This window comes from Anoplolepis gracilipes, chromosome 2, assembly GCF_047496725.1.
Source record: "Anoplolepis gracilipes chromosome 2, ASM4749672v1, whole genome shotgun sequence".
NCBI lineage: Eukaryota > Metazoa > Arthropoda > Insecta > Hymenoptera > Formicidae > Anoplolepis > Anoplolepis gracilipes.
Window position 1 is genome coordinate 14,090,824 of NC_132971.1, and position 24,058 is coordinate 14,114,881.

At 38.3% G+C, this 24,058-nt stretch overlaps 1 protein-coding gene and 1 long non-coding RNA gene across 6 annotated transcripts in view; one reads left to right on the forward strand and one right to left on the reverse strand.

Annotated features, from left to right (window-relative positions):
* Positions 1-24,058, forward strand: part of LOC140676071 (uncharacterized) — a 347,777-nt gene that overhangs the window by 311,802 nt on the left and 11,917 nt on the right. For all 5 annotated transcript variants that reach the window (XM_072910739.1, XM_072910740.1, XM_072910741.1 and 2 more), the window contains 4 exons: positions 7,811-7,981; positions 8,207-8,449; positions 9,018-9,229; positions 9,987-10,213. In XM_072910739.1, coding sequence (XP_072766840.1) covers positions 7,823-7,981; positions 8,207-8,449; positions 9,018-9,229; positions 9,987-10,213 — 841 coding nt within the window. In that variant the 5' untranslated portion in view covers positions 7,811-7,822. The remainder of the gene's footprint in view (positions 1-7,810; positions 7,982-8,206; positions 8,450-9,017; positions 9,230-9,986; positions 10,214-24,058) is intronic.
* LOC140676073 (uncharacterized) overlaps positions 1-24,058 on the reverse strand; it is a 98,418-nt gene that overhangs the window by 58,283 nt on the left and 16,077 nt on the right. The gene's annotated exons all lie outside the window — the stretch shown is intronic.

Consider the following 24,058-nt stretch of genomic DNA (forward strand, 5'->3'; position numbering starts at 1 on the left):
TTCACATCTGACGATATCTTTATGTTTGAATGATTACTTCGAATCTATCATTTGCTCAGCTGTTACAAAATATTTATCATGAGTTATATACGTGTGTTATTTACTTAAATATATCGCTATTAAATATCTACGTGAATCGAGTAAATAACATTATATTTTTGAATCTTATTACTGGCTTTAATTCAATTCACATCATCAACCTGCATGATTTTTTTTCTTTAAGAAGATTTGCGATGACTTGTAGTTTTGCACTCGGAAATCATTTGCTCCAGTATTGTACACACACTTCCGTTTACTTTTCTCTCATTTTCTTATTGTCGAAGTTGTAACAAATTACCGATTAACAAGCATAGAAGCATTAGGGCTTTTAAGGAGATGACATCACAATAATAACAACATTAGGGCTTTTAAGGAGATGACATCACAATAATAACAAACAATTGCAACGTCTCGCCATGTGTACCATTGCACCCTAACGAACCTAAGCTAACCCTCATTGTATTCTATTGGTCGCACGAGATAGCCGCTCGCTCTTTGTGCCAGTCTCTCTCTATTTCTCTTCTCTTCTCCTTAGGCATCTGCTTGAGAATTATCACGAGGCATGAGGGAGGAGAAGAGAGAAAGGAGGGACACTGAATTAGTCGTAAGTCACTCAGCCATGGCTTGTTAGCGTCGTTAACCCTGACCCCGGGATATCGTCTTCGGCTATGACGGCGTTCCGTTGCGTTTTTGAGTGGACGACCGGTATGGCGAAGGAAAACCATAAGCCTCGAAACACGATCAGATTGGATGGTATCTCTCCGCGATCTCGCGTTCTAGATGCCATTCCCCTTGAATGTCGCCTCGTCGGGATTTCCTCGATGAATCCGAACCGACCAACGCGCGATCAATATCCCTTGCCAGGAACATTTCGCCAACAATGTTTAAATACATTTATTTTTAAGAGATTCGCACGTTGAGAAAAATCTCCGTGAATAACGTAAAATCTATCGATTATGTAAATCGAAAAAATTTGCTTATCATATGAATTAACCTCCTTGTGTATATATTTCTTTCTTTTATTTAAATGTTATGTTTTGTAAACGTTTATAAATGCTAAATGTATTAATTTTAATATTTAATAGATTTCAAACAATATATTAAACATTACAATATTTATTTGCATTGTCTTGTATTTAGAAAATTAATAAAATTAATAATAATAATAATAATAAATTAATAAAATTAATAATAATATTTAATCCTTTGATAATTTTTATCATCAATTTAGTTGATTTATGTTCTTCTAGTGGTTAAAAAAAAATACAAATACTTTTTCGAAGCATCATTAAATAACTTAATTCTACACAAATATTTTATGTTGAAGTTTTACTGCGAATCCAATTTACTTTTAGGATAGAGTACCTATGTATACTCGATAAGAAATTATCGCATTCCGCTTTGGATCTCTTTAATAAGATATCTCGTAAATGTTACGTGAACAATATACATACATTTAATGTCTCAGAGAACAGAGCGCAATAGGAGACAAGGGATAGACCGCGATATGAAATCTGTGCCCCGTTATTCGATACTTTCTCCGATTCCGCAAAATCGAGATAACGATTCGAACGCCCGAAGGGCTCAGGATCGTAAATTCTTGCACTGGCCTGGATGCTTTCGAGGTTCTCTTTTGTATCTTTGACGTAGGAACGCGTATGGTATGAGATTAAGATACGGATACACTTCATTTAATCAGTCCGCGGACCCTCGATATATCCATGGAAAGCACCTGATCGCTGGTCCTTTTCCACCATTTCAACGAAAAGAATCGAGAGAGAGAGAGAGAGAGAGAGAGAGAAAAATTCGTGAAAGAGAGTGGGTGGAACAAGGGGAGGGGAACCGATTAAAAGGGAGGATATACATATAGGGATGGAAGAGAATGACTTCGTCCGCGCTTCTTTCCAAATTTCGTCGCTTCAAGAACACGGGGCGGGGGAGGATGGAGATGCGCGACGAGGCAAAAGTAGGAGGAAAAGGACGAGATAAATTCGCGGTTTTACTGCGCCCTTAAAGTCGCGGGGAATCTCTTTAACGACTTGGCAAACCGCCACCGTGGTGGCCTTCCCGACGGAGAGCTGCAACGCGCATCGAAACGGTCGCTTGCTCGCTCGTTCGCTCGCTCGCAAATGTGTAGTCGCGAAGGGCTCGAGCGGACGAATGCGAGAGCTCAAACTCAAACGTGTGAACGAGCGACCCAGAGAGAGAGAGAGAGAAAGAGAGAATAGAACTCGGGTTATCATTCATTCGCTCTCGAGCGAGCCGCGAGAGCTCTGTTAATGACAGTCCTGTAGAATTACTGCGGAACTTCAGGGAGGCCGCACGAACGTGAAGGTTGAAAAACGCACGAGAGAGAAAAGATGAATCCATCGAGCGAAATTCCGCCAACGGGCGAAGATTATCTTCTTCTTCGGAGAAATGACTCTCTCCGTCGCCCTTTCTTCTAGTTCTACTCTCCTTTTCGCTCTTTCTCTATCTCTCTCGTTTTCTCTTTCTTAATATTTCCTACCGAAAATTCTTTTTCGCCAGCTGCGTTCTCGAGCCTGCCGCTTCTTCAGAGGCATCGCTCCTTGAGAATGCTTTATTTTACTGTTACCGCCAGAGCCAGTGGGTTCCGTTATTGCCTCATTACTATCGAAATGTCTCCGCGCAAGATGAGTAACGCGAGATTTGAGTTTGCGTAAACTACAATGCGAGAAGGAGAGAGAAGGATAGTCGAGGAGAATAGCCTCTCTGGAAAGAAGAGTTTGGTTTTCCAAGATTTACGGGCGAACTACACGATAAGAGATTTTGAGAATCTAGGATGAAGCTCTCGATGCCCTCTTTGTCCGTTCAGATTTGGCCCTTCGCTCCCGACGATCCGGTCAATTTTCTCTCTTTTTCTCTTTCTTCCTTTCTCTCTCTCTCTCTTTTTTCTTTTTCTACTGTTTGCTCGACCTGATAGCCCACCGAAGAATCGAGTTCTATCCTACCTACGTGAACTCCGAAATGACGCCGTTATCATTAAGAACGGTCTTATCGGTCGTAGGGAGTGACCATTATCTCTGAACTGTTTCTGCCGCCCGTCCAACGAAGACGTTCTCCTTTCTAGATATAACCTCGTTGGTTGAATCTGGAAAGTCCTGGTGGTTTCGCGGGAAGTAAAGATCCACAAATGTTCTTTGATATCACAACATTACGTGATATCGAATGAAACGTAATTGCTAGCTAGAGGTCGCCAGAAAATCAAATTGTGTTTCTACTGAAGAGAGAAAGAATTTCGCGCGCGATCCTCTTTCAAGCTTATATCAGCTTTTACTATCAAAGCTAGGTATTAGAGCTCTCCACGTGAATGATAACATGAATTGGCATTTTGAAATTTGATGTCTTTATAGGCAATGCATTTAAAGCATTAGTGATAAATAATATATTGTTGGCATTTTTTTTAGCGTACATATTTTTGTTAGCGATCTCTTTGATGAAAAATCTAATAAACACATTATAAACTGCTTTAATCTTTGATATGATTCTAATAAATTATATGTCGATGTTATCATTGAGAACTGTAAAAGTTTTTAAATTAATATTTTTAATATACATTTGAAATATTAATTTTGAAATATGATTGTAAAAGTTTTTAAATTAATATCTTTAATATATTTTGAAATATAGCTTTAATATTCAAAATAATCGTGCTTTAATATTTGTCACAATGTTTTATAAGCGATGAAAATATTTTACATTGATCTCACGTGTGCAATTTGTCGATAAAAATCTAACTGAAATCTTATAAATCTATTGCAAAAGATTTATTAAGGAAAATAACATAATGGCGAGACGGTCTTTCTTTCACGGTTCTTTTTCATCCAGCCAACATTCAGCCTATCGATCTATGGAATTTTTTTATTACCGTTATTTTCGCAGCAGTCCCTTCGTCAGCTAAAAGAAGGTAAACATTGTAAAAAAATTCGCACTCACCCCCCGAGTGTTTGCTTAGGTCCCGCCAGAGAAATATCTCATTATGTTGTCTGAAAAAATTGGTGACATAACTTTGGGGTCATCTATACTCGTTTACCAATACTAATAACAGCATATCACAATTTCCATTTTAATGTTGAATACTTAAATTATATATAAAAAGCAAAATAATGTTTAAACAAAAAATTGAAATAAAATATTTAAAGAATAAGATAATAGAGCGATAGTGATTTTGTATCTTTTGTAGGAGTATTTGAGACAGTTATATACGCCATATATAAGATGAGCGAACAAGTTCTTAAATCGTATAATTTCTCGAAATTTCATAGCGCGACAAAAAAGCAGCCAAGGGTCTATAAATCCAAAGACGGATGGCCTCTTCTCAACGTATTGTGAAAAACGTAATTCTGCAATTCGGATGCTTACAACGTAATCCGACGGAAAATGTTGGCGCGGCTATTGTGCGGGCAAACAGACCGTGGACTTCTAAATGATTATAGTTCGGATATATTGCTAAATTATAGTAGTTTAGGATTAACGCGAACCAAAACGGCAAAAGGATGTGCTCGTCTCCGCGAAATCGTAAAGCGGCTAGTTGTGCACTTAACCGGAAAGCTGCCAGCAATTTTATTTTTCCCAGCAATTCTCTTTCGCGCACGTTATTCTTAAGCGGCAGCAAGAGAAGCCTGTTTACCATTACATAGTGCGGCGAAACAAAGGAAATCACAAATATCTTCCGTGAAATCCCCTTTCCCCATCATCCACCTTTCCGGAATAATCTAGAAATTGTAAAAGGTCAACTCTCTCGCTTTCCCGAATGCAAATCGTACGTAGCTTCATAAATGCATTCACCTTCTGTTTTCTGATGAAACACAATGCTGTATATAATCAATATTAATATAATGTACATTATATTGTGTGTGGCTGCGTATAAGAAATATCAATCAAACAAAAGGCGCGATTTGCCATCAGGTTTATAGAGAAAGCATTAGCTTTATAATTAAAAAACATTTTAAATTTTTTAACTCCTTTCACGCGAATGATTCGGACATAAATTTTGAAATGTCTTTGTTTTTTAACAAAATATTTAGAAAGTATTTATTATTATAGTAATTATCAAATATTAATTTACATTTGCTTTGGAACTGAATAAATTGTAATTAGATGGTTTCCATTGTACAACTACATATACGATGTATTTTCACGTTTATTCTCTATTCGATAGTTGCGATTCAATATTTACTCTGCTTTTATTTCAAAGCTTGACAGAGATTTTATGTATTTTTCTCCCCATATTTTCTTTTTCTTATTTTATCTTCTCTTTCCTATTTTTCAGTTTGTTTTATTAACACGTAACACAAATAGTATATATATATTTCTGCAATATTTTATTTATTTAATCATTTTAGACACATAGTTTTTGGTTGGGCTTCTATAAAAGCAAAATTAATCGAAATCCGCGTAGCTTTAAACGTATTAATATTGTTCAATTTGCAATGATGATTAATGTTGTTTTCTTCGAAAATTTTCTAGCAGATTAAGTTGACGGGCTAGATCAGAGGCGGCGTCTATATAGAACTATGCTTCGGAGGTCAGGATTAGTAAAGTTCAGTTGATGCCAGAGCAAGCCCCAGGGAAGGAGAAACGATCCCTAAGCGAGTGATAAAATTCCTTTCCAAGTTATATTAACGCCGTTAGTCGTACCCACGGTGCCCCTGGACGAACTTTAATCGTGAATAATGAAGGAGCCCAGCGGCGATTATTTTTCTCGCAGAAGGGACTGGCGGCATTAGACGCAGCCTTCGAACTTCGGCGCGGGACCATTTTTTTTGCAGTTTACCGAAGAATCTTTGTCAGGCGGGAGAAAATAGATTTGACTTCTTACTCGTTGTTTGATTCTCGACACATTTACCGTAAATTATGGTATTTAAAGATGATCAAGAGAAAGAGAGTCTTACACATTTTTCGTTTAAACTCGGCTCTATTAAAAGTCTCGGTTCACTTATTATTAATATAAACAATCAATTTTTCTAATTCATTTAGTTTTATCCATTATTTTAAATTGAGAGTTTACATAATAATATTCTTAAAATAAATATGAACGCTTTTTTCTTAAAGTTCCATTTAAAAAATAATAATTATTATATTATAATTTAATTATCTGCTACACAAAGGTTGTTTATTAAGAGGTGTATGGTTGTCGTGACATTAAAAACAGATTTCTCAACCGTATTACGTCGCTATCAGCGTCGGCATGTAACAAAAGTTCTTAAAGTAGCTTTATGGAAGGCGAATAGCTTCATTTGTAATAGCGTCAGACAAAACCATCGTTTGTGATGGTAACCGTTAGAGCGAATAATAAATTGGCTGACAATGCCCGAAGGAAGATACGCGAAGGAAGTGCACAAAGAATGCTTGCGTCAGCTATCATCTGTATAACTTGCGGACGGAAAGAAAAATAATATGACTGTGTTCGATGTCGGTATAATTTACTTTCACGGAATATCGTACCATTTCCAATAATTAGTACCATTGTCGATTAACGCGGAAACTTGCTACAAAACGATAGGACAGTATCAAAGAAAACAATAATAACAAGAGAACAAAAAGATATTTCGGATCTTGAGAATAGATAACAAAGAAAATTAAAACTACTCGGAAATTGTTGATTATTCAAAATGTGAAAGAATAAGAAAGTGAAAAAAAATGTGCAAAATGTTTAGACATATTAAATATTTTTGCACTTTTTACTAATTGCTTTTCATTTGTATTAATTGTTTATTTTCTTTATTGTTAGTCTTCTTTTGTTATTACAATGTAATAATTTAATTTTATTAAAAATAAATAAAATAAATGAAAATAATAGTGTCAAAGCGAGAACAATGTTAATTGATTTCTACAGAATTCATTGATCGAAACCTTGTATTACAGACTATTGTTTTAGCCGTTGCTGATAAGTATTTAAAATTTAAATACATGATATGTATCAAAATTGAAATTTAACGCAGCTATTATTCGTCGATTACTTGCTGCGCAAGGTGCGTTCAAAGAGAAGTTGACAGGACGAAGGACCCGGAGGAGACTTAGCCAGAATGGGGTGCTATAATCTCATTTGTGGGGTATAGTTGGTGCATAATTCCTTGCAGTGAGTAGCATAACTTTGTACTCTCTCCAAGGAACTGTACCAAACTGGCACGGCCTACGGGAGAATATCAACTTTACAAACTCGCGAGTGGTTGCGTTGACGGCAATGTACTTTCCCATATGGGATGCTTGATTCCTACAGATAATTTCTACAACATCTGCGGACTTTGTCGTCTTTATGAGCAAATCAAACATGTTTCGTATTTTGCTTCTATATTATGCAAATTAACTCGCGCTTGTGACTAGAATATATTTTCTCATGTACATATTTATTTATTTATATTTTAACAATAGCAGTTTTAACTTAGTAATTTTAATTAAATCTAGATTAAACTGTAGCACCGAAACATAAATTGTTTAATTATGTATACTATTCTGGTAAAAAATACTTTTTTGCACATAATTTTTTTTACAAAATATCTCAGTAAATTTGCGAAATATTCTATATAAAAGTATAGCTGACCAATCGCTATTGAATATTAAAATGATACACACACACACACATATATAACTTTATGTATATAATCTGAGTAACCTCATTTTCCTCCTTTACGATTATTAAATTTAAGCCACAGTAGCGCCTATTGTCACCACTTTAACGTGACTGGCTCGACGGGATACTTAAGATACTGAAGACTCCTAACAAGCCCTCTTGTCTTCTTTTTTCTAGACATGCTACGAGATGGAGAGGTACCTGAAGGACGAGCCGAAGCTGCAATCGTATAAAAAACTCCCCACGGAACTGGACACGGCACCATGGAACCTCTTCAGGGCGCCATCGATCTCGTGGACGACGTCCACTGGGACGAGCGCACAATTCGACCCCCCAATCAAAATGGAGGTAACTAGATCGTGTTTGTAGACTATTAGTAACCTTATTACTGTCAAATTGTTTCAGATCATATTTTTCCATTTACACTTTAATATTTTATATATAAATAATCTTTATTATCGTTATATACATCACATAAGATATTGGTAATTTGATTAGTTTTCCAGAAAAATTAATCTCTATTAATCTTGCGAGCATCTTAGAAAATTATTTCAGTTTCTTTTTTTCAATCAGGTGACGACGTCAGACGAGAGGGATCCCCTCTGTTTGGACGACATCAAATTCAGTCCCGGAGATCATAATGACAATGGGCGTGATAGGGATCTCCTCGACCGTCACCTCGATTCCTTGTCAATGTCCTCGGCAAGTTCGGCGTGTTCAGCACTGTCCTGGGACAGCTCACCCTCCCTTTCCTGCACGGCGCTCATTCTCAAGAAAGAGCCCAGCGAAGACCTTGAGGAAGATGAAGAACACGAAGTATGTTGTAAATTCTTAATAATTTCAATTTACAATGTTTTATTTCGAATTTATGCAGTATACTAGTTTGTTAAAAATTGACATTCGATAAAAAATAATTAATTATTAAATTGCCTAATGCAGTAGAAACATTATTTTTATTTTATAATATATAAATATCAATGTAATAGAATATGCGATAAATTTTGATGAAATTCTTGAATCTATAAAAATTATTTTAGTGCCTCATATGTTATATTTATATTTTATATTTTTTTTTGTATAGGAATATTATTTAGAATGAAATTAATTTTCTTAAATTTTGTTCGTGTGGAAAATATTAATTCTAAAGAATCTGATCGCGCATTCTTATATGCAATTTATAATTTAATATAACTCGAGATGCTATATTAAAGCCATAAGACCGGATATAACGAGTCCGAAAGGTCGCGCTAACGCACGGTTCTCTACGATTTATTTGCCTGCCGCAGTTAAAGTTCAGTACGACTTTTAGCGGCAACTCACGGAGCGTGCATCGATTCCGTTATCATAATCTCGTTGCATAATGCACGCGATTTTGCCGCTGCAGGAGATCGAGGAGGAGGAAGACAGCGGGTGCGAAAGCGAAGGTCAGATCCTGACGCCACCGTCGAGTCCTGGGTCGGGTCAAGGTCATTCCAACTCCAGTCACTCGTCGAGTGGGAGTTCGATGCCCGACGTGCACAACCTCAACCTTCATGGCACGGGTGGCAGGAGCGCTATCGTCAGGGTTACTGCTGGCAACGCGCAAAGTGTCGCAAGGTAGGCAAATTATAAACTCGCGTACTTATTTCTCGAATCTTATTTATGCCGTACGTGATCGATGAAAGAAGCATCCGGCTCGCTTCGGCATTTGTTTCGTTACTACTATTTTTGTCGAATAAAAATTTAATTGACTCTAGAATTGAAAGAGGCAGCGGTTAACGCGAAACTTGTCCTAGGAAAGACGGATGTGCCGTAGTTGTTACGTCTCGCTCGGAAATTATCTTGATTGACTGTAACCGGAGTTATCTGACACAAAGTGGCCATATACGCCTTCCGGGTCGGTTTATCCCATCAAATTCTCGTTCCCAGCAATTTTCTACTAAGGAATTCAAAGTAAAAAAATCCTATGGGTTTAAAAAAGAAAGATCGACATTGTGTCGGGAAGTAGTTTCTCCACATCCATCGTAAGTTCTTTCTCGCTTGCGCCGAGATTAAGAAGCGTAAAACAATTCGCTCTCGCAGTCCATCATTATTACGTCGTCGGAATCGCGCTCCTCGCGATTCGCTCGCGTTTCTTTCCAAGCACGAGGACGTTACGCCGATTACTACTCGTCATTCCACCGATCACGCTACTCCCTGGTTTGCGCGCGTTAAACTATTCGTCAAGGAAACGAACCGTGACACGCACGTAACAGGCAACCGTTTCACGGTTGGAAAACGGGACTCGGCACGTTTATCGCGTCTCGCAACGGACTACTAATTATGACGAGGCGAATGCAACCAATAAGAGGAAGCAAATATCCGCTTTTTGCAGACTGATCTCCGTCACGGCGAACGGCTTCCCTGCGGTCGCCAGCACGCAACACGCACACGCGGGTGCAACCGCGGCCACGACCACCGTGGCCAACAGGCACCACGCAAGGAGCAACGAGCACAGTCCGCCCGACACGAAGCGCAGGATACACAAATGCCAATTCCCCGGATGCAAGAAAGTGTATACCAAGAGCTCGCATCTCAAGGCCCATCAAAGGACGCACACGGGTGAGTGGATTGATCGCAACTGCATATAGTACTAGTTGATTTGAAGATACGCCGACGCGCGTACATCGAGTCTGTTGATAAATTAGTCGAGATTAGTCGAGATCACTGACGATGCGAAATAATCCGATAGTCGGTCGCGACGTATCACGCCAACCGAAATAATCGTCGTCGGAGCAGTCCAATTGAACTATTATTACGACGAGTTACATGCGTACGTAATGAACATGTGCACGAGAAACACTTTATAAGCACGAGCATCAACGAGCGAGTTATGACAAATTTTTCAAACCGCTACCTGACACTTCCGCTGCAGGAACAACGGGCGCATAATTAATTACGGGGCCCGAATTAGGGGTGCTTCGTTATTCGCGTCGACGCGTTCGCGTGACTATCTCGCTGATGAAACGAAGCAGACAAATGTAGCGCTCATACATTCGTACATTCATCCCTGATGGAATCAAAACATCCGCTCGATATCACGTATATCTCTAATTGGCTATTGTCACGTACGAGTATATTTTTCTGCTCTATTGTATTGATAAATTCTTCCAAAAACGAAATATAATATACTGTACGACGTTATACATTAGACGCATTTTATTTTTATTTAAATTTCTATCGATCTTTCTATTTCTTTATTTAGCGTTTTATGCAGCTTAATATGATTGGAAACTTTCATAATTTTTCCATTTATTTCGTAATAAAAAATAATATAATACAATATATATAAATTTGATAGATTTCATGTAAATTGATAATGGATCTGTGCGAGAAAATCTATTTTTTTTGTAAAATAATTTTGTTGAGAAATTAGTTATCAATCTATTATTTTAAACTCTATTTGTTTTGTTATATTATACTCATTCAGTCAGATATTCGATATATTTATTAATTTCTGAAACGAGATAAATTTTTTTTTTCGTCAATCGTTACAATTCTTGTACCCCGACAAAATAAAATAAAGCTCTTCTCCATTATAAATATCTCTGCTACTTCCGTGTCCCACCGTTGACGGTACACGTTACTGCCCGAACGCGATATTAGCATGGCTCTCGCCATCCTTCTTCCTCGCTCGATCCTTTTCGCGGTCGCTTGCGGTGAGCGATGGCAGGCAGAGAGATTGTAATTAACGAACTCTCCTGTTTTCTCCGTCTCTTTCGCCTTCTCTCTTCTTTACCCGACTCGTCCTCTTCTTCCTCCTTTCCCTCCTCCTTTCCCTCGTCGCTCTTTACCTACGGTTTTTGTCGCGTCACACTCAAGCTCTACGGGGTTTCACTAGTCGTACGTACGGTATACTCTGCGGTACGTGTCCTCGCGCTTCTAAGGGTTCCCTTGGACGTATGGCTTAGGGTACGGTCTCCGTCGCGTTGCGGAGATGGCGAGGGTGAAAGCGAGACGCAAAGCGAGGGACGTAATAAGGGACGGGTCGGTCGGGACGCCTTCATCCTGCAGCGTGGCAGGTACGTCGGGATTGCTTCTCGCGGATCGTTAAGCAGAACTGCTAACTACGGGATTATGCATACTGCGGGACTCGTCCCGCAATTATGACTCTGTTATGAATTCGTCCTGACACAAGGATCTCTCTGTCGGCGGAACGGCTGCGCCAGACGACGGACGGCGGCTCTCGCCGTAGGACGTTTATCTCGAGACATTTACGCGAAAAAGGTGTAAAAGCGCCCTCGAGTATCAATTCGATCGCCTTTTTTCTTTTTCTTTTTCTTTTTTTTTTTTTTTTTTTTTTTTTATCACTTCAATGTGTATTTCATCCTGTCACAATGCAAGTATCGAATATATTTGCCTCGCGGTGAATAAATATTCTTTTGTATCGTGCAAATGGTTTTTGTGTTTTATTTTGAGATTCTTGCTTTTTTTATCGCATATCTGTTTATTGAATGATCGAGATGAAGGTTTTATAAGAAAGTCGATAAAACGTAGCAATATATCTTCTTTCCTTCAAATGGAAAAAGTAAATTATAGTAATTAAGATATTTGTTTTCATTTTACATCTACTAGTAATTAATTTTTGTTGAATAGCAATTTTCTAAATGCAAATGTCTACTTTTTATATTATATTAATTGATTTATTTGTATTAATTATTTATATTAATTAATTATTATGTTAAGTAAGTTATATTAAAAATATTTTAGTGAATTAAAATTTTTTTATATGACATAATTATGCATAATTATTCATTTTTTTATACAAAAAAGATACTATGTCGAAAGAAAAGATAAGAAATTTGGAAACATGTTTGTGTCTGGCAATGCAATGTCAAAGAAACAATTATGCAACTACTTTTGTAGTTATTGATTATATCCATTCGACGCATGAAGAAATTTCCGTCGTGATTTCGACGTGAAAAAAGTTGGACGAAATCCTCTTCTGAGTTCGTCGTCGGGAGAAAAACACGACCGCGCGGAGGAAACTTCGGGAAGCGAGGCTTTTCGCGGGGATGGAAATGACGGTAGACTTTGATCTCGCTCGATGGAATCTAATTACCCTGCGGACAGGAACTCGCAGTAGCGGGACACGAAACGAAGCGTGTCGTCGATCGCGACGACGATGGCGACGTGAAGGTTCGTTACGAAATCTATCGGCGAAGTTTCCCTTCGGAAGGACCTCTCGATGCGTACCGCCGTATCCGGCGCAGACAACCCGAAGGAGATTTCTATTTCTGCTTGATCTGATCTCTTACGTTTGACGACAGACACATATCTGTCTATATCCGTCGGATCACGTTATCCGAGACAATGAGCTTAGCAGCCGATTTCCACAATGTGATCTGATTAGACGACTTAACAGTCAAAATCCACCGTCTACGTTTGCTAATTCTCTCCTAACGAACTGATTAGACGATGTTATCGTCAAACAGGGAGCTCGTTTATCTTGCGATCAATCGCGATTCATTTATAAAGAGTTGATTTTTCGTGCTATTTCAATATGTGCAAGAAATGAATGACTTTCGAGGAAAAATCGTTGAAATATCTCTTGAATCTTGCCGTCGCAGCATCTCGTAATAATTTTTGCATTTTTCTTCAGGTTACGTATGATTGCGAAACGCGGTTTCCCATCATTTAAAACATATCATTCAAATCCGCGAGTTAATTAAAACGTTTAACGGATTTTAGTCTTCTATGTAAAGAGGCTAATTTGAACGAAGCTCAAATGGGGCTCGCTTATGGAACGGCCGTGATTTTTCACCGTCACTCACAGTGCAGCCAGATTTACGTAGAATTTGTGTAATGCGCGATGAGAGAAGAGACCTCCGTAATCACGTTAATTATAAATCGTAAAAGGAAATGAAAGAAGACCGAAAGAGAAAGACCGGTTATAGAAATGATAATACCGGAGAAAAAATTCGCGGATAAACTCTTTGTTCTCCCATAGTGTCTTTACGAGAATAAAAATGGACTAATTCTTCTTTTTCTTATCGTGCTTATCCTTCTCGCGTATTAGGTTCCGAGCGGGTCCTTTTTCGCGCTGCAGGAATCTCGCAGGGCTCTCATATCCGATTTTCCCACGGGGTGTCAAGGAATTATCGATCGCCGTTTCCTGTAGCCTCACATTGGCTGTATATAACGGCAAGAGAAAAGAGGGACGGAAAGGTAGGAAGAGAGAGATTTCCAATTACAGGGACTTTCCGTTCTGGAATTCCATTCCGAACGTCATTGTTCTCGTGTCGCGCGCCGCGGACAGGATTTTGATCCTTCGACGATGCGAGAGTCCGATCGCTTCCATCGAGACACTTAACAGTCCTTCACTTCGTTTCGGAAAGTGGATCGTCAATATATATGTATGTAATGAAACTTAACAAAGAGCGATTTTATTCTTCTCTGAATTTAATCGGCAGTCGTGATTACAGGAAAAGAAAATGAAATATTAACATTTTTCGATATATACAAAAATGCGAAAACGTTTATTCTATAAAGTCAAATATGTGCAGTGTTTACTTTAATATTAATATTGAAAAAATAATATCGTTTTTAAGATAGAAAATATTTTTAATATATGTCGTGAAGGAAAAACTGCACCTTTAGTTATCTCATCATTAAAGCCATATTCTATTCTATTTTCGATTGCCGAGAGAATGCGAAAACCGCAAGGGGAATATAAATGATTCGAGAATGATGATGCACATCTCTTACGCATATACACCGTATATTTTTACGCGATTGAAAACTTTACGTACAGGATATATGGGGGGAAGGGAAGGAGCCAGTTATACGAAGAAAAAGAGCCGGTCGAGATTACGTTACGGAGATCAAAGTAGGTCAGCCAAAGTATAATAATTTAGCATGAGAGCGCTTTAGAGAAACGTACAGCTTTCTGCGATCTTAAATCAAATGAAGAATGGAACGAGCGGCGGCTCGGCTCCGGGAGCTTATTTATCAACGTAGCTCGCGACGATGAATCCGCGCTGTCGAAAACAGTCTGCTTATATACATTACTTCTGCATTTCCTTAGACGCGTCGGTGTGTATCCGCGAACAATAGTAGATTCGGGAGTATCTCGCGCCCGGACGAGGAGCAAGGGGAAGGAGAGGGCGGTATAATCGAATTAACCATAAATCCAGCACATTCCGCGCAAATGGATATTCGTGATTTATATTCGGTGAATGGTCTGCAGCGCGAAAGAAACGGGCGGCGCGATCGCCCGGTTAAAACATGACAATGAAATAAGAAATAAATTTGCAAAACAGAGGAACGATTTTCTTAAGTCTCCAGCAGTGTGTCTCCAGCACGGGAAATGTATTAATTTTTACTCTGCGCGATTGATCGCGACTCGCTCCATCTCGTCCCTCTTTCTATTTTAATTTATTTTACTGATATTTAAATTACGTTAAGTATAGGTATATATATATATATATATATATATATATATATAAATACAGAGAGAGAGAGAGAGAGAGAGAGAGAGAGAACGTGTCTCTTAATCATAAATACGTTGCTTTATTTAATCAATGGAATTATAAATCAACGGAAAAAGCTTGATTTTAAAATCTGAACTAATGCGTTACCAATGTTTCTTCTGCAATCAATTGTGTCACTCGCTCTATCGTCCCCTTTGTCTCTTATTCTTTCGTTATTTATTTTACTAATATTTAAATAACGTAAAGTATATCTACATGACGCGTCTCTTGATCATAAATATGTTGTTTTATTTATAAAAGCAATGGAAAGAGCTTAATTATTAAAATCTGAACCAATGCGGTGAAATAAAATTTATTATACACAAAATTTATTGTTTGTGTACATTCTCTCAGTAAATAAAAATGATTCGATCGACGTTATCGAAAATATTAATGATACATTAATTTATATATATCGGCTTCATTTGATATATGTATTTATACGGCGATATGGAGCTATCGCGGACGATCCTCCAGCGTATGATATTTATACGCGTCGGTAATTTTTTATAAACGAGTGTCTCTAATATTTTTCGCCGTGAAAATGTCGTGAAAATACACGTGTGGGAACCACTGTGTCGTGATGGTAATCCAAAATTTGTCGGTACATTGATTCAAAGAGACGAGAGCATTCGCGGGGGAAGGAGGGGGGGGGGCGGCGGCGGCTGGTAAGAGCGGCACACATCGTTGGGCCCGACTTTCCTTCTCCCTCCCCCCCCTCCCCCTGCCCCGACCGTACTCCATTACTAAAAGTTTTCTGGTCGCGGTGCATCGCGGTAATGCGATTCGTAAATAATGGCTCGAGAAACTGAACTCGGCGACTGCCCGCCTTCTTCCTCGTTGTCGCTGTCGCCATCGGTCGTCGACGTCGCACCAAGGACCGCGAGCCAAGTGCATCTGCGCGATTGAACACGTCTTCCCTTACGTTTAAACCGCAAGCTCAAAGTCTCAGCTGCATCTCCCGAGTTTCCCCCTCCTCCTCCTCCTCCCTTCCCCCTTACGATAGACCGCAGGCGCCTGTGGCTGCGAGCGATCTCCCTTTCCTCCCCGTTCTCCCTCCTATATCTCGTGGACGTTAAATCTTAGATGTTGCCAGCATGCCGTGGTACTCCAACTACGATACACGGCGGCCATTGATTTTCGCAGCTGGAAAATCGTGGCCGGATCGCGATTGCATCTTTAGAGTTTAAAATAAACTCAAGTTTAACCTAATTAATTCGCAGTTAATTATCTGACAAAAAGTCCCTCAATGTGTTTTATACCGAGATGTATTTGATCGCCAGAGCAAACGTTACCTGGATGTGCAAAGCTAATCGATTACTTTACCGCGTGTAATTCGAGTATCAGTAGCGATAAAATGTCTCTCAATTCTTTGCAAAAACTCCGATACGTGATATCGGGGGATAGAAGTGAACGTTCGTTTTTCTAGAAATTTGTTTATAATAGAAACACTTTTTTTTTATACGAAACCTCGATCCTGCGCATTGTATCAACGAAGGAACATCAGTGTGGAAATTCTATTAAATGAAAATCAGATTATCGCAAACACGTGTAGCGTTTGTGATTTATTTTCACGTTTATATTCACGGATTACTGAACGTTTCAATGAAATTGGCAAGCTGCTTTCAACGAATATCTAGATAGCGCGTTCAATTACACTCCACTGGTAAACTGCAAGTTCGCGTCGGCACAGAGATTTTATTTTCCCAATAATCTCGATTACTTACGTGCTTTACACATTTACAGAAGTTTACATAACGTATATTGTAATGCGTTTATCCCAAAGCGACCGTGTACTATACGCACACGTACAGCACACATCGATTTGCACCTCGGGCACTGTTCGAAACACATGATCGCGCCAAAGTTAGATCCGTCTGCCGCGACGACAGAGGGGTAAGAGAGGGGGGAAGGGGGGTTGTATACCGCAAACAATTGGGAACGTCGTCAAAGTTCTCGCTTCGGTTGACAGCGTAACCGCACTTCACAACACGCGAAATGCGAATCGCATCCGGCAGTTTCGCGACACGCGATGGAAATCTTCTATACATGCACCGCAGAGAGATGCAGTTTGAAAGGTGAGACTCCTAAAGAGCTCGCGCAAAACTTTCATGTAAAACATGTATCTCTCACTTTCGATATCTGTTATTCATGCGTCTCATTATTTTTTTTTTTTTTTTTTTTTTTTTTTTTTTTTCGCTCGGTATATCTGTGACATCTTCTGTGATGGGATGTTAATAATAAATCTAAAAGTTTATTATTGAATAATTCAGAAAGAAGTAGAACAAAAATTATTATAAACGACGATGTCAATTATAATTGCCAATTATGTTTGCGATCACGTAATTTATACGTGATTGCAAAATATAATGAAAAATAATAAATAAATTCACAAAACCTAAAAAAAAGTGTACGATAGTTCCTCGACGTTTGAATTTCTATATTTTTTTATGTTACTTCGTTTTGTTTCGTGAACAATTGCAAGCCCATTTTCACGCTGCGACATTTCCGGAAGAAATCTCTCATTTATCATTTCTATAGCGCGCTATCTAGTGTAAAAGAACGTCGTCCGCAACATCCATCTGTTCAAAACTGAGTAAAGCGATATTGCGTTTCGTAACATTTCTTCGAACCCCATGCGATCCTCGAGAGGGTTCTCGAACCCTCTTCAAAGTGGAATGTCAAAAAAAATAAAATACCATTCTTTCTTACAGTGAGGTAACTACACTGCTTCCCGGACATTTTTTTACATCGAGAATGTTTAACCGGTCATTTCTCGATCAGATAAGATAAATCTTTGATACTTTAAATGCGCTCAAAATAGGAAGCTTTTTTCTTCCAAATTTTTTTGGGAGAACCAGAATTTAGGACTCTAATCTCAAAGGAATCTATTGCACATTTTTCCTCGTTAAAAAATTGAGCGTGCATTTTTTTATAGTCAAAGCAAAACGATAACTTTTTCTCGTTATTTATTTTTTGTTTTTTAAATAAATATTAATTATCAGAATTTGCTTTATCGTTCAAGCAGACACTTTCAAAATTACATTCGATGAAATTTTTACAAATCGCGCAAAACGTTTTGCGCCATTAGAGACCGAAAGATTCGCACGAGAAACGTCTTTGAATATGCAAGACAACGCTGCGTTATCAGAAAATCTCATCTTTTTCGCCGGCGGGGGCAATGAAAATCTTTTTGTGAATAAGGTACAAGCGTATCTTCTCCTTTATAGCGCACGATATTTCTTGAAAGGAAATCCCTCTCTTTCTTGCTCCCACCCGTTTTTCATTCCGGCAACAGGGGGCTTCTATTCTAGCCTTGTCTTGCAAAAAAAAAAAAAAAAAAAAAAAAAAAAAATAGAAGCCACCGCGCCGCCGAAATTCGGTATGCGAAAAAGTAACGGGCGCAATACGTCTCGTAATTTGATACGCGTCACTACGAGGAATTCTTCAGATTGCACGCGAAACGCGAGGTGCATAAAAGCGACTAATGTAAAGTACGAGTACTATGCTGGCGGTGCCAGAAAATCGTATCTCTCTTCCCAGGGGGCATGAAGCAAAATCTTTTTGTAAAAGAGATACCTTGCATTTCCTCTTTTATAGCACACGATATTTCTCCGAAGAAAGCGTTCCTCTTTCTTTCTTGCTTTCGCGATGACGATCGTCTCGTTCTAAAAAGATAAGTTTTCGACGTATATTTCTCTCTAAAACTAAAATTCAAAGAAAAGAAAATGCAAAATTTATTCGCTCAAAAGCCATTGTCTGTTTGTAAGATCGATGAAATACATATACTGGTATATTAATAATTCTGAATACACGAATAAGAAATGAATTTATAACTTCTGTTATTTCTGTAACGAGAATGTATTATAGATTGTAATAAATTTATTTTAATATATAATAAAATTTTAATATATAATAAAAAGGTAACATGTAATCTTTATTTATTTCTATTTTTGGTTAAAACGCTAACTTTAAAAGCTAACTTTCTAGAATCATTGATTTTACATAATCCGTAATTATTCAAGCAACCAAGTTATATTTTACGAATACGAAAATACTCGTTTCTATTTCGAGTAAAAATTTCTATGCATTATTGATTAAAGGAGAAACTGGACGGATCAGTTATGTCAAAGGTTAATAATTTAATATAATACATTTTGAAATTTATGAATTTGAATTTATAAAGCACTTTTTAGCCTTATAAAATATAAAATTAATAATTAAAATAAGTAAAGATTTGCCCTGTGAAATATAATTTAATTTTAAAATCGTAAGCATTACCTTACATCGAATTAATTTTTATAGTACCACAATTTTAACTGTACGGCACAAAAATTCATGAAAATAAAATTTTTAATTCCACAGGGCAAATCTTTACTTTAACTCACAAATTAATTATTAGTATTTTAAAAGTATTTTAAACTAAATTAGTTTTATATTTCAAAAGACTAAAAATCCTTTGCGCAATTTTAAATTCATGAATCTCAAAATGCATTAGGTTTATTAATCTTTTAACGTAGCTGATGCAGTTTCTTCTTCAGCGGAAGTAGATTGATCGATAATCGTCGATCGTTCGCGAAGTCGTTTACGAATGTAACGCTTGCATGTATAAACATATTTGTGAACCAAGTCACTGACGATAAGCATTGCGGGAAAGTAACGCTTGCTGCGACTCGGTGAGTTTTCCAGGACCCTTGAGGAAAAATTTCGAGTCGGCCCGTCCCTCGAGCGATCCGTCACGCGGGTGCTCGCGATGGCCTCCGGTATTAGACGCGCGCTATTCGCCGAAACGTTTTCGCGCAAAATGTCCTCGGATGTAAAAGGCGGACTCTGGGCGGAATCCTCGCCCATAAATTCCGGTTGTCCTATCCCTCGGCGACATGACGGAAGGTACCCTATACATCCTCGCCGACGGCGGACTTAATAAAATGCAAAGACGACGAGCACACGTTGCCAGGACGGACTGACATATCGACGCAATACCGACCCGCCGTCCGGACCCCCGCCGCTGTAACGTCGTCGTCCTTGGCAGAGGGAGGACATAGAAAAATCGCCCTTCCGCCGGAAAGAACGCTCCGGCATACCGTATAAGGCGCGACAACGCTAACTTCGTTATTCACGAGGCGCGAGCGTGCCGCGTTTTTAGTCTTAGGACGATTCGGTATTCCAACTCGTTTACATGCAAAGATAAAGACCGGTATTTTTACATGTTTTCTGACAGCCCTTTTTTTATTTCGAAATAATACTTATTAAGAAAAGTAACGTACTCGGGCTATTTAAATATTTATTACAATTTATTAAAATTAATTTAATATTTATTAAATACATATTAATATATAATATTTATTAAAATTAATATTTAGACATAAACTTTGAAATTTTTATATACATGACGCTTATTACTTGTAGAAAAAAATGTCTCAATTAATAATAATAGAGATATGAATTTAGAGGACAACTTAAAATAATAAATAATTTTCGATTTAATTACATTGGTATTTTATATTGTGAATTAATTGCAATTAATAAAATGTACATATTGATACGTACATTGATTTTTAATAATTTTGCTTTGATACCTCAACGATGACCATTGATTTAATCATCAAGGCCATTAAGGATGCTAACCAAAGGTGCATTGTCATTTATGTCTTGCCTGGCGGATGAAAAGGAATGAAAAGAATGTGTCGGGGGTATTTTAACGGGTTAAGTCGTCTTGTTTAATACCGCTCTATTACGCAAAAGCACCGTCGACAACGGCTAGGTCATTATGTGATAATAAAACGAGGATTACCGGAGCGTGCATTGTTCTCTATGCAATAACAATTTCGCTTAAATCGCATGCGAAATACACTCATCAAAACGAGGCAAAACGACCTCTTCAAGGGCCAGTCGTAATTGCATTATGCTTCGTTTCAGTGGGTTTCTGATATGTATGCTTCGTTGATCGAAACTGTAGGTTATTTCAACACAATATTCATGATAAACAATGTCTAATATATTATGCGTTTGCCGCAAAGTATAAACTAATCGCATTAGTTTCGCAGCGTTCATGTATAACGCGTCATGCAAACGGCTGAAATCACAACGCGTCTAAATCTATTATTATTATGCTAGCGTAAATTAATGACTTAATGTTTGACGCATGAGAATGTATGCCGACAAGCTTTACTAGGGTTAGAATAGCCGTTGTAATAATATTAAAAGATTATTTTATAGAACAATTTCTGTAGTTGCCGCAACTCAGATATTCAAAAACTAATTTCCTCACTCGTATATAATAATATTAATTACATGCATAATAAAAACATGTATAAAAAAGCCCCATATTTTCTACATATAATTTTATCAATTATTTAATATAATTTAGTTTCAAGGATCTTTTTGTCTTTAATTTTTATCCAAAAATATTTTTAAAAAATTAAACATGAAATACATATATTCGCAAAATAAAGTAAAAATCAATATATTCACAACGCACAATTTTCTTCCGCTGTAGAAACGAATTTCGGTAAATTTATCTGTATATTATCGACAAAGAGAGGGAGGAAAGAAAGATAATTCTCGGAGGGGAGTAAATGCGTCCTGATGCGCGCTTAAAAATATTTAGAACGCTGCTAGCGAGGGTGCGAGTGGGTTTTCCGTACCACATCGCGTTTAGCAATGTTCGTTGTCGGCCAAAGGAATGGAAAGGAGGGTCGGGATGGTGGGACGAGAAGGGTAAGGGCGGGGGGAGTTAACGCGTTAAGCCGTCTTGTTTAATATGGCTTTATTACGTAGGTGGTAACGAACCGCCGGGAGGCCATTATGCGGCGATAAAATGCGCAATGCCCGTTGCACGTATGTACATGTCGTTTCGCGTGCACCTCGAACACGGAACAACCCCCCGTGCTATGGATATGCTCATGCGCGTCGAATGGACCGAACTGGATGAGGCACGCGTTCGCGATAACGCCCGCGGTCATGTAAAGCGTTACACCATGGTCGCCATGGTTACGCAAAATTCAATTCCGTCCCGTGGAATCGAACATTAGGCGCGCACGTAGCCGCACGAGATTTTTGAAAAATTGCATTATGTCCACGAGAGTACGAGCGTACGTAGCTCGTGTTCGCGTTTATTCTCCTCGACTCTCGATGACCTCTCGATCGAACCCGTTCACCCTTCGTGCTCTCGTACAATGACAGTTGTGGCGACAGGTTTTTTTTTTTTGTTTTTTTTTTCCAATCGAGAATGTATTTCCAATACAATCAATGCTATATGTATAGAAATATAAAAGTTCAGAATCTTGTCAAGTTTTAATTTAATTATTAGAATTAAAATTGTTAATTATATTTTAATAGCTAAAAAGAGATAACAGTTGCATCGTGTTCTTTGTTTATTTACTCGAATGTGTATAAATAATAGTAAATATTCCGCATACTAGGCATGAATTCAATATAAACACGCTGCACATGCGTAGACTCATTGACATCTCTTGAAACTTTCTATCTTGAAGCGAGTATTCTTTTCTCGTCGCGGCGATCCAATAGTGGAGTCGGTGACAATTTTTCTCTTCGCCAGCCAGGCCGCTTGTAATACATGCGCCACCCGGCACCTTCCACTCCGTCGCGTTTATCCTTATCGCTCCCATTGGAATTTTCTTCCAACGCGAGTCCGCAATTCTCGTCCTCACGAAGGGATCCGTGGCACATTCGTGTCGCCATTTCTCTGCGGTGGACAGGGGAAGACGGGCGGAGGAAGTGGATGGGTATTCGGGGTTGGTTCTCTCTCAAAACGCAAGGGTTGAGAGACGGATAAACGTTGTGAGGTACGTCAAATACGTGTGCCGTATTTTCCGGAGAGTCGTGGCCTTCCAAAATGTTGGGTGTCGTTGGCGTAGGCGTTGGAAACAGCCAGTCGGGAGTGGATGCAGGTGGCGAAGAGGAAGGAGAATGGATTTGGTTATGCGTCGCCACGTCTCGGCTGGATTTGTCGTCGTCACCTCCTACGGAGGATGAGAAACTCGGTGGAAAAGAGGGGATCTCGCCTGTACCCTTCTCGAAACAACTTTGAGAGAGACCGAAACGCGATGTAAATTTCTTTTTTCCTTCATTCCCTCCTCCCACGGAACAGTTGAACGTCGTTCGCGAAAATGTCAGTTGCATTGTGACTGCGCTAGTCATTGTGACTGTCGAAGGAAAGTATAAATTCTGGGGAATTTGATAGCTCTTTTTACGAATATGTCATTTTATAGATAGATAAGATTTATGATTATGTCTAGTGATTTGTCTAGATATTTGTCAATTTGGAATAACTTTGTATTTATTGATGATCGAGAATATATTTTATAGAATATATAATTCTGTAAATAAAAATCCAGAAATATTTTGCACGTTATTTATATTATACAATACATATTATTTTAAAATGATATTTATCATGCAATACGCATATCAACGATTAAGGATTTTAATACGTATTAATAATTTTTATTTTTTTTTTTTTTAATAAGCATATTGATAAAAAAAAGTACTTTCATCAAAACCGAAATTAACACAATCTCGCGATGTAATCTGTTACATTTACTTCTCAGACACAGCGCGTTTTCCGGATGAGAAAACACTACATTTAAATTACAACTGTGCCTTTTGCGCAAAATCGCAAACAGACATGGCAATGTAAAAACAACACTTTGTAGAACCGAGGATTCCACCTCTTTTTCGGATTTATGAAAGCCGTGGGAGGGCGACGTGTTAAACGTTTCTCTCCCGGGTTTTATACACACATTTGTATTACTTTTATCTCGACGGCAGTGTTGTGAAATATACTCGCGCATCAGTTCCTAGATGCAGTCGGATATGCCCGACAAATTTCGTACCTTGACAAAAATAATAGAAGATCGTATTTCAGCGTGAACTCAAAGTACTTTAGAACGGACGTATCTAGATCGTGACA